We start from the raw sequence: 12,060 nt of genomic DNA, 5'->3' as shown, positions 1-12,060 counted from the left end.
CAGTTTACAGTTAACAGTTATGCACAAATGTCCAGAACAGTGACTCATCAGGACCCCAAAGCCAATGCCATGTACGTGCGTCCCTACCAAACGGTCAATCAAACTTCAAACCGACACACCATCACACCAGGCTGCACCGCCACAAACATTTAAAATGGTAAGAGAAACTAATGGTGGATAAATGGATTGGTGGGCCATTTTTCTTGTGTAAAGTAAATACAACCCTAGCCTCACACCAATATTGGGGTCTTCATTTTCGACTCTATTTATTCTTACAAAATGTGTAACAATTTGATTAAGTATTTATTAGAAACACTGCATTCATCTATTTATGTCATCATAATTAAAAAAATTTAATTGTTTTCAATTTATTTAATTTTTTATAAAAGTAAACTACAACACGGAGTAATCCCACAATGTCTATCAAATAATTTTATTTATAAAATCATTTTCTAATTAAAAGAACACTGTCAATACATATCTCAATAAATATAAATGAAATATCACATGTACTTTTTCGAAAATACTATCATTCTGGTGGTGACAATTTGGGAGAGAGAATATAAATTTGGATGTGAGAGGAATTTGGATAGCCGAAAGGTTGTGGGACAACTTCATATCATCATATGGTCATATTGTTATTATTTAAGGCCAGTTTTATTAAGGTTGTTGTTATTCGCACTACAAAAATGTCATTCTACACTCCAATTTTAAAAAAATATAAGAGAAAATTTGTGCATGTTGAAATGTAGGATGACTTTTTTGGAGTGCCTATAACATTTTCCTTTTATTAATTAGAGAAATAAATTGGTGTAGCGGGTGTATACATATTTCTCTAACAATCTATGGCCACATAATTAACATAAGAGGGAATATTGTGAAAGGAAGAATGTATATCTTCATTACACCTAAATTAATTTAAGTAAATTAACAGAAAACCACAAAAAATTGTGAGTTTCACTTAAAAACTCATATAAAATATCTATTTATTTTTAAGTCACAATTAGTGGCTTAAAACTATTCCTGACGCCATATGTAGAACTCACAGAACTACACTTTATCTTGTTATACTGCAGTATATAAGGAGTTACATTTTATTTTGTTATGATGCAACATGTAACTCTAAGGAGTTACAAGAGTTACATTTTATAATTTCGTAAAATTATACTTTGTTGAATGATATAATATTGTTTTAAGCATTTAGAGTTTAGGTTTTATGACTTCATATTTAGGGTTTTAAGGCTTTAGCCCTAAATTCTAAAAACTATTTCATAACTCTAAGCTCTCAAAAGAATTAAAAAATTAATTTAACTAAAACTTGGGTATGCTTGAGTTTAAATAATATTGAATACTTTATACTTGATTTTTCTTAAATTGTGGCTTATAAATATTTTTTGTAGCTTAAAAAAAAATTCATTAGAAGTTTGTGTTTATGACTAAAAAAATGTTATATGCTGAGGCTTATTAATAAAGAACTCAATTAATTTTCTCCAACATTTAGAAATGTTTTTAAGTTGATGTAAACATTTAGAAATGTTTACATGTTTGAGTGATGATGAATTAATGTGTAATTATAACCAACTCTCAAGTGATTGTGTTGAAATTTTGAGAAATATATAGGTAAAACCATAATTTTCCTCGAAAACATCATTACCCTTTATTCGCAGTGTGTCTCACTCAGGTCACCCCATTGTGGATTTCACAAATAGGAGTAAAAAAGCATACTGCATGTGGGGGACAGTTTCCTTGTTTGGGTCTTCCATTGGAACGCAAGCAATGAATGCACACTTGAATATATAATATAAAAAAATATATTTTATGATAATTATAGCCCTCAAAGATCTGAAAACTACAAAAACCTTCATTGGAAATTGAAGATTCCTCAATTTCATCCAATACAATTTAAGCAATACCAACTACCACTATAACAACCACCATCTTCTGCCTAACTCTTTTGCCTCACAAGATTCTTAAGGTTATGTGATTCGGTGTATAATGAAATTAATTTCATATTAAATATATGGTTCAGTAATTTATAATTTATCAGTTAAATGTACCAATAGTACCAAAGTCTTTTGTGATAAAACCTCATATTTCTTGGACCTGACTGAACACTATGTTAGGCCTATATAACTTATTTGAAAACAATATCGATACTAAAGCAAATTTAGTACTAAATCCACAGTATTCGTTGGGGAAAAGAAATAACATAGAAAAGAGGAATCTATTTAACTATTGAAGGACCATAAACAGTTCATTATGCTTTATCTCATCTAAATGAGGCAACAAGGTAATTATTGCATTGCCACCCAAACCATCTAAAAGAGGAATCTATGATTCAATCTCCAACTTTATGAAAATTCATAGAGACAGGTATTAGTTTGTAAAAATTTCAGCCAGACTGCCTAATGAAAATCTGTATTTTCTTTTAGCTTTTTTATATTTTACCCACCCGAATTTTGGAATCAATCTCACTTCACCACCTAAATAAAAGATTATGTCAGTTTACCACATAAATTAAAAATACTATTGCTCATTTTATCTAAACTTTTGTTAAAAATAAAGGTGTTTTGATCTTTTTTAAGTTCCTATTGTTAGAATAAAAATAATTTTTTTATATTTTACCCGCTTTGATACAATAGAAACTAACTTGAAAAGACCAAAATACATTTTTTTCAACAAAAATTTAGACAAAATGAGATATAGGTGGTACATTGCAACAAATTTTTAATTCAGGTGGTAAACTGGCACAATTTTTTTTTAGGTGGTGAAGTGAGATCGACTGTAAAGTTCAGGTGGATAAAGTATAATAAAGTCTTTTTTTTTCTTCATTCTATTGTTTATGTATGCCAATGTTGCTGTATCTGACTGTGGAGTTCTAGACTGAAATTTATGGCCACAAAAAAAGATAAAAGAAACAAGAATTCAATTTCCCAAATCTAATCACTAAACCATGACTAAATAGGAAAGTCAGGTTTGATCAAAATACATTCTAGGGTTGAATCATGCCCTAATTGAATATTAGGATATTACTTGCTTCTAGCTGTCATTATTGAGCCAAATTTCACTCCTAGTGCTGAGAATATTCATATTTTCATATTTTCTTTCCAGTTTCTAGAACCTCATATTGTCCTTGGAACATATATGTTCTCTCAAACACAATCTCCAATTTCCAAGCCACTCAAGAAATGTAAAATAGCATCTCTCTATTCATTAAGACTGTCTATATAATTACTTTATAATCAATTTTATTTTAGTCCTTATAACAATTTTCGATTTGGTTGATTCTTTTATAAAGATTATTTTTGTAGTGTGGTCTAAAAAATGAACATTTCGAATTATGATATTACAACAATTGGTAGGCCCAAAAATGTGATTAATTAGTTTTATATTAACTTGTTAACTAATTAAATTTAGAGTGATCATGGCTCAACTATATTAACTTCAAAACAAGTTGCATTACTTTTACGATCAATTTTAGATGAGAAATAACTAAAATACCTTGGGTTGAAATTAATTAGAGTCGAGATTATAGTTGAATAGATTGATATGAATAGTCAAACAAGTCGGGATTATAGTCGATATGAGAGGTAATTTTTGTCAACAAAAAAAAAAACCTCCAAAAAGTCATAAAACTAATGAAATCTATTTTGGAGTTAAAATGGTTTACCCTTCATCAAAATGAGTCATATTATGAAAATTCCTTACAATTTCAATTTAAACATTTATATCATTATAGTTTAGAAACATTTGCAATTGGGTTCAAAATTTCACTTATGTATGTCAAATTATAGACATTTTTTTTTTGGCCACTAAATTATAGACATAAATAGGAAGAGTTGTTCACATGTAGGTTGAATTTGTAATTTCATGATAGAATTTAGCTCCTTGCACATTATAAACATTTTAAAATGCCCCTCGAACCCTGAAATCCCCTTTTAAAAATCCCTAATTTTTTAAGGAAAACTCCAATACCTTTTTCTGAAGGTTGTGTGGAATGGGAGGAGAAAACAAGTAACCCACTATTTATCACTCACTATCTTTCAGTGTCCAACCGTTTAATACAGCGGAAAGTCACGTTATATTCTGAAGTGCAATATAAAATATGATAATGGAGAAGACAAGATGCTTCCAATACATCACCACCATGAAGCATGAAAGCAACCCCACCACCACTACTACCGTCAAGACCACCATTCCTTCTCACTTGGGGGTGAAAAAGAAAAAAGGGAAAATAAAAACAAAAATCACAGTTGACTATGGTACTAATATTTTACAGCCACCCATGACATACATATGTTTTTTTATCCTTAAATATTTACGTGCTTCCATTGTTTTTTAGACCCTTAGATATTGATGTGTTTCCGCTACTAAAGTAAAGATTTTAGGTTTTTCACCGTTAAATGTGCTTCATATTTTAGATGAACTCATATAATCACATAAAGAGAAACTTACATATAATGTGTGTATACATACATTCTCTCACAACATGTCTTCAAATAATAGTTATGTGACCATTAATTGTAAGAGATGGGTGTATACACCCCTTATATATAAATTTTTTTCAACCACATAATGTTGCTCCATAGCACAGTGAGGGGGCAGCATCATCTTAAAGTAAGTTGATGAGAGATGCTTTGTCTTGTCTCACATGGCAATACAAGGACAAAATCTACTTGTGCAGAACAATAACATTTTAGATGGTAGAGGCAAGGCCAAAACAATGAAGAGGGGGAAAAGGGTCATGTTTATTCCAAGAGTTTCCTAAAGTTGCATCAGTACAAGTATAGACAAAGAGGGAGGAAAATACAGTACAAGAGGAAAGAAAATCAATCTACGTAATTTTCTGTACCACATAGACTGACTGACCTAATTGACTGAAACCTAACCCTAACCCTAACCTTACATCCCAGACCCTCTTTCCCTTCCTCTCTCACATGATCTGTTAGACAAAGGACTTTGATTTGTATTTGTTGTGTACTCATAACATCTGTTATGTTACAGATCATTAGTCTACACATCTTAGCCAGTCCTACTTCTTTACAAGTAAAAGAAGGGTGATGGAAAATAGAAATAACACCATCACCACAACTACTAAAACTAAACCCTGCTAGTTTATATTTCCTAAGCCCAAGATCAACCAAGAATGTGCAGGAAAGGAAGTCCTGACGGAACGCTACGCTATGCTAGCGTCTTCTACGGATCCACTTTCTCCCATTCATAATGTCCTGGGAGCGGTTTATCGTTCACAGGGTCAAAGTTGTATCTGCAGATAAACGCCAGGTTGCAAAAATTATATCAACTGGTGAGGATATAAATGAAGTCTGTGTTTGGAATATATGACAAGCAGTTCAAAGTTTATTCTAAACTTGAATTAAAGAGTAATGAGTAACATACTTCTCAATGAACTTTTTTTGTTGCTCTTCTTCAGCACCAGCAAAGAACTCATCCATTTCATGTGCTGTTGGTATGTGTCTCAGTGATGGGTTTTGTATTCTCCGGTTAGCTTCAGCTGAATTAGGAGGCCTGGTAGTAGAACCAGGGGTTCTGATGGTGTCTGGATCCCTTATCAAGCTGCAAGGCGTCGATTCCCTTGTGGTTCTGTCACCAAAGAAGAGCAATCCCATTAGATATAACTAACAGGCAAATGTAGCCCAAGCTAAATTAAGATGACACATTAATTTATTTTAAAAAAAATACAGTTTGCATCTCAAATGGTGTCAACTATAGGTAAATCTTATGCAAATAACATCTTAATTATTTGCTGACTCAATCATGCAGGACAATCAACATGTATAATCCTGTAGTAGGCAGGACTTGACCAACCATACACAATAATAAATGAAAACACTAAAGTGCATGAAGCATTCATGCTACTACATTTGATGCTATGGACAACTTTTTCACTGGACATGCTTCAATCGCCAAATGTTTTAGTGAAACATATTTAGTTTCAATAAAGGAGTTGAAGAGATTAGGTCCTATGTTCCAAGTAGAGATCAAAACTATGTCAACTGTATCAGCCATTAGAATTTCTAACACCTTTAAAACACGGAGAGAGATGATAGTAGTCAATTAATTGTGGCAGAAGAATATGACAGAATCCATGTTTTCAGAACACTGGAGCAAAATATCAGGGCATAATTAATTGTTGAAGAAGCCTATACATGAAAACTAAAGTTTTAGAGAGAAGAAAAAACTACAAATTGAAGAACAATACACTCAATAATCAATCATGTATCATGTATGAAGAATTAAGATAATGCCATATACCAAAACTGTGCAATAGGAAGGCTTTCATTTTCCAGCGGAGGGGAAAATATAGAAACAAATTAGAAGATAATCTGGTAAATTTTGAACAAAAACACCACTGAAGAATAGGAAATCTTGTTTTCCCTTATGAGGAATCAAAGAAACTAATTCCAGAACTTTTTTCTTTGAATGTAACTTTCATTTCCCTTTGCAGTAGAAAGGTTTTTTAAAACCAAAAGATATCCATTGGGAAAAGAAGGTTTCAAAAAGAAAAACAGAGAAAGAAAGAATGAAATGAAGCTCTGAATTAAGTGATAAAAATTTTCTTTGAAGCAAATTTTAGGAAATATAGAAGTTGTCGATTTGGGGAAAATATATATTAAAGCATATATTAAAGTGTATAATGTGTATTTCAAATATTATTTTAAGAGGAAATCTATGAAAATTTAGTTTTGGTTTCTTCACAGAAAACGATAATCTGAACCTAGACACGTAGTTCTATTGAGCTGAGTTTTCAGAAGGTTTTGCTACACAGATTCCTAATTGTGATAAACCCAAATGTGTAGTCATGCATCTCTTTTTCTCTTTCTCAAAGCAACCAGACACAGCATGCAAAAAAAGCTCAAAAAAAGAAAGGGGAAAAACCCAACTTTACGAATTTCGATCCAGTCCCAAAATGAAAAAGACAAAAATCTCACTTCTCCTAATCTTCATTTTCTTAGCAACCAAACAGAATGCAATGATTTACAGAAGAAAAATAATTTTTATAATGAACACAAAAGAAGCTTTTGAAGAGAAAAAAATCCCAAATAATACTGAGCAAAAATATTCTTTGCTGTTTTGATCGCCAAGGAAAATCATGAAGATAAGCACAAAAGCAACAAAAATTTTGATTTTTGAAAAACTTGCAATTCGTCTTCAATTCAATAAAAATGTCACTTCCCCAACTGAAAACATTTGAAAACCCTCAGAATTAAATCTCTCTTTTTTCTGTTTCCTTCGTTTTTTATCAATCAAAACGAGGTTGAAGAAAACCCTAAAAATATGAGGTTCCAAACGGAAAAAAAAACAACAACAACAACAAATTGGTTGCAAAAATTTTCAATTGAACAAAAATTATCCATTTTTTCCAACCCAATTGAAACCCCAAAATCCCCAATCTTCCTATTTTCCTTCATTTTCTCAGAAAACAAACAACAGCCCAATTTTGTTTAATAAAAACCCCCAAAACCCAAGCCCAGAAAACAAAGAGGTTTCTCTTAAAATTAAAAATTAAGACCCGGAAAACCCAGAAAACCCACCTCTCTCTACCTTCAAACTCGAGCACATTCTCTCCAAACGAAGCTTCTTCGAGACCCAAATCACCACCATTGTCGTTGTTACTGATATCGTTGTGGTCATTCTTTTCTTGACTCTCTTCCTCTTTATTACCCACCAGAATTTCCTGAGCCGCCTCCTCAGCCTTTTGGCCCTGAGACTCGGCCACCGAACCCTCCACTCCAAGCCTCGAACTGGCCCTCGAATTGGAACTAGCCTTAGAATTAGGGTTATGGGGGGCACAACCCTCTTTGGGACTCTGTTTCTGCTTTCTGGGTTCGAGCCGCTTGGGCAGAAGAATCGGCGGCTTCTCGAGGCGGCGACTCCGGAGCTGAAGGTATGAGCCGGAGGCGGAGGAGGTGACAGGTGGCGCCGCCGAGGACCTCTGGAGGGCTAGGGTTTTGGCTCGGGTGCGAACCCCGAGAGAGGAGGCTTGTGAATGTGAGACTTCCATGACTGCCACTTCCCCTGTGGCCTTGGACTTCCTCATGTACTTGCCCATTTCTTCTTCCTCTTGGAGCTGTTAAGTAGTAACCTCTCTTCTATTCTCTACTCTACTTGTTAAGCTCTCATTGAGACACGAGAGAGAGAGAAATGGAAACTTGGAGAGAGAGGCGTAGGTGGGTATTTGTAATTTTGTAGTAAAAAGTGGCAGCCTAGCTTCTCTTAGCTAGTAGAAGAAGAAGGAAGGAAAGGGAAAGAAAGGGTAGGGTTAGAGAATTTTCAGACCCACTGTGAGACTCTGTTTCTCTTTTCTCTCTCTCTCATTTTCAATTTCATTCTCTCTCCAAAAACTCTATTGAACACTCCAATCTCTCACTTCTCAAATCTCAATGCTACCCTTTTCTTTTTATCTTTTTTTTTCTTGTTTTCTTTGTTTTCCTCTATTTTGAAAAGAAAAAGAAAATCCTGGCCAAAAAAAAATGAAAAGAAAAAGAAAATAATAGTAGTTAGATTAGTTTCTTTTCGCAAATATGGGGAAACATGCTCTTTGGATAAGACCAATGAAGAAAACATGACTAGTTTCTTTGTGGAAAGGAAAGCTTTATTATTAATTATTTCCAAACCAGTTTTTGTTGTCACCCAAAATAAAATTTGTTTGTTATCACAATATCACCCCAAAATTAGAAGTTTTTGGTTGTTTTCTACTTCTCTTTGTTTTTTGGTGCATATCTTCTTTGTCCGAGAGCTTGATGAAGACGTGCTTTTAATGTGTTGAAATATTCAAATTATCAGATTTTTTCTTATTCGGATGTAGGTGGCAATCGTTTGTTAGTTGAAAGTTTTATCTCTCCGAACGATCGACACTCCTTCATCGATTAGTATTCAGGTTTGAAATCTTAAATTTGAGCTTTTGACCAAAAAAAAAAAAGAAATCTTAAATTTGAGCTACTATTCCATACTCTGAAAATTAAAACATAAATTTAAGCTCTAATAGTGATTCTACTTACCAACTAGCTAGCTTGTGATATAATAATATTTCTCCTCAATGTTTAAGAAGTCCTTAGTTTGAATATTTGATTCCTCATTTTCAGATAAAAATAATGATTTTATACTCTAAAATATTATAAAAGCCTATTCAAAAAGAAATCAAAAATAAGAAAAAATGGTGTCAATTAAATCACTAAAGCTTCTAGCCAAATGCAATTTCCACAACACCGATCAATCGGTCATCCTTACCAATCAATCAACACTAAGTTTGAAAATTATCAACTTTTGATCATCCGAACATGAGGAAAAACTATTGATTTTAACTACTAAATTTCAATAACTTTTTAGTTTAGGTGTTAAAATTAAATAATATTTTAGATTAGGTACTAGTTGAAAAGTCAAACAAAATAATAAAGTAAAAAGTATTATAATTTACAAATATTACATCACATGCCACTATAATAAAAAAATAAAAATAATATTACATTACAAATATTACATTAATTTATACTATATTGTATTAAAAAAAAAAATCAATCCAGTCACAACTTAACTGTAACTGTCTCACAACTTAGATGTGACTGTCGTTCAGTCACAACTAAATTTGAAGTTGTGAGTGTCGTACAATCACAACTAAATGTAAAGTTTAGACTACATTAGCAAATTTTCAAGATAATATAAAAGCCTCAAGAGCAATTTTGTCAAAACTTTATAAATTTTAACTAACACCCATCATATGTGGGCCAAAGGACAAAAATGTCAAATGAACAAAGCTCAAATCAAAGGGGCCAACATATTTGTGACATAATCTAAAAAACTACATTTAAATTTAGTAGTTCAATTGAAATATTATATGGTCTTCATGCTATATCAAAAAATTATTGAAACATATGTGATAGGCTTTTGAACTCTTCTGTTTTCATAATCTTTGCTACTTATTTGGACACTCATTTATTCACAACTAATCAATGCATGTCCAGTATTCTGTGCAGCTGTACACTGCAAAGTAGTCAACCCGTCAACCAGTCAATTGATTTTTTTTTTTTTTGGTCTGGGATTGGGATGGTACCGAACCTATACCGAACCAGTTTTGTATGGGACGAGATGATACCATAATCCCAAAACCTTCATCTCATCCCGTACCGATCTCGAACTCAAATCATGAGATGAGAACGGGATGAGGTAAGTCTTGTCCCCCTTCATCCCGTGCCCACCCCTACCTGAACCTAGCTTAATCTTAACTCTTACCCCACCCACCCTCACTACTTGTGCTAACCCCAAGGGTTTATAGTGCACTATATTTTGCCAGTTACTTTGATATTCTAAGTTTAATTAGCATTTAAACTCAATAGATGCATGTAGTTTAACACTAAATGATTTAATACTTACACGTTGTTGTTTCTGAAGTTTGGAGTAAGGTTCTTATAGTTTTAGTTGTGACAATTTTATTTATGTAGTTTATTAACAATTATAATTGAAGGATAAATCTTGAATTTCATAATTTAGTTGACGAAAATTAGAAAATAGTATATGTGAAGTGCAACCTCACCCCCAACTACATTGACCACTAATGTAATTCGGCCCGCCAATTTAAGTTTGGCCGGTCTTATTTTTAAGAGTAAAGAGTGAATAACAAAGGCACCCCCAACAAGCACAAGTTACAAACACAAAAAAAAAAAATAATAAAAAAAAAAAATAAAAAAAAAAAAAGGTTGAAACAAAAATATCAAACAAAAAAACCCCAAGAACTTAAGTATGATCCTAGAAAATTTTAAGTCCCATGCCAAAAGCAAAAAAACTCATCACTAGAACACAACCCAGAAACAAATTAAACACCAGCCAATGACATATTAGGAAATTTGAAGGGAAGCATAGAGGAGATAACGTAAAGAAAAGACATAGAAAAGGAAGATGGAGAGTGCAAGAGAAAGAATCACCTCAAATATATGGCGATGGAGATTGAGAAGCCAATGACTTTCAAAGCTGCAGCTAGAGGTGATTAATGAAAAGTACTATTTAGTCACTAACAAATTTTTTGATAGTGTAAATTCCGTTAGTAAATCTATAAGCAATGAAAAGTGTTGTTACTATGTTGTTGCTAAATATCCATGACTAAGAGTTTAATTTACTGATAGCTAATGCCACTAAAAGTGCTATTTAGCTAGAGCAACTTAGGTGACTATAAGTATATAATTTTGTCACTATCTTATGAAAAGTGTTGTTACTATGTCGTAGCTACGTACCCTTAACTAAAAGTGTTACTGACATCTATTGTGATTAAAAGTACTGTTTAGTTACAGCAATCTTGTACTGAAATGTTTATAAAACTCTAAGGATTTAGTTGGTTGTAGCTAAATATACACCATTAATTCACAAGAATTTTTCTAGGTAACTAAAGAATTGTACAAGATCCTTCCTTTTTGGGGTGGTGAAGGGTAAGGATCCTTCCTTAATTTATCTAAGCAAATTTTAGAAATTATAAATTTGAGCAAATTTTATGATGATAATCCTTAATTGCATTTTTTTAATGCTTGACAAAATAATTAAAGTTGGTCATCCAATTCACAAGCAAATGCTAGTCATAAAGATAAAGGAGCATTTAATTTCCTTTGTATTTCTGCTTTTGATGTTGTACCACTTTTGCATGAAGTATAGTTTTGATCATGAAATTTATGTTCATCTGTTTTTCTTATATTTGTTGTTACCATAGATTTTCTGCCACATGATAGGACACTAAAAGCCATTTGTAAATTAAAAGAATTGCATAGAGACAACACTTGGAAAGACAGGGCTGACAATAAATTAAAAGCCAAAAGGTGGCATCGTTTGGGTGCTAGGAAAAGCCATGTGTTTTTTACACAAAATCAAACACCGGATTCTCTTGTTGTTGAGTTTCTTTCACTTCTTTTTATTTAATTTTTAATCTTTTTTTTTTTTTATGGCCAAGAATTTAATTTTTAATCTTTTTTTTTGGCCAAAATTTAATTTTTAATCTTAACCATATTATATATATATATATATATTTGTTAGCAAAAAAAATTGGTAGATTTATAATACTTT

At 32.3% G+C, this 12,060-nt stretch overlaps 1 protein-coding gene across 1 annotated transcript; it reads right to left on the bottom strand.

Annotated features, from left to right (window-relative positions):
* Positions 1–4,724: 4,724 nt before the first annotated feature.
* Positions 4,725–8,365, bottom strand: LOC147292373 (cyclin-dependent kinase inhibitor 4-like). Its single transcript, XM_086232210.1, has 3 exons — positions 7,554–8,365; positions 5,398–5,601; positions 4,725–5,266 (listed from the first exon to the last, which is right to left on the bottom strand). The coding sequence occupies exons 1-3, from the start codon at positions 8,069–8,071 to the stop codon at positions 5,197–5,199; spliced, it is 792 nt and encodes a 263-aa protein (XP_086088336.1). The 5' UTR covers positions 8,072–8,365; the 3' UTR covers positions 4,725–5,196.
* Between the last annotated feature and the right edge of the window lie 3,695 nt (positions 8,366–12,060).

Source organism: Dryas octopetala, chromosome 2 (genome assembly GCF_963921425.1).
Source record: "Dryas octopetala chromosome 2, drDryOcto1.1, whole genome shotgun sequence".
NCBI lineage: Eukaryota > Viridiplantae > Streptophyta > Magnoliopsida > Rosales > Rosaceae > Dryas > Dryas octopetala.
Note: the sequence above shows the minus strand (reverse complement) of the source record. Positions and strands in the feature narration are given on the sequence as shown.

Coding starts and splice junctions, on each gene's coding strand:
- LOC147292373 (XM_086232210.1), bottom strand. CDS start 8,071: ATGGGCAAGTACATGAGGAAGTCCAAGGCCACAGGGGAAGTGGCAGTC. Junction 5,602..7,553: donor GAGTTTGAAGGTAGAGAGAG/GTGGGTTTTCTG, acceptor CTTTGGTGACAG/AACCACAAGGGAATCGACGC. Junction 5,267..5,397: donor CAAAAAAAGTTCATTGAGAA/GTATGTTACTCA, acceptor GTTTATCTGCAG/ATACAACTTTGACCCTGTGA.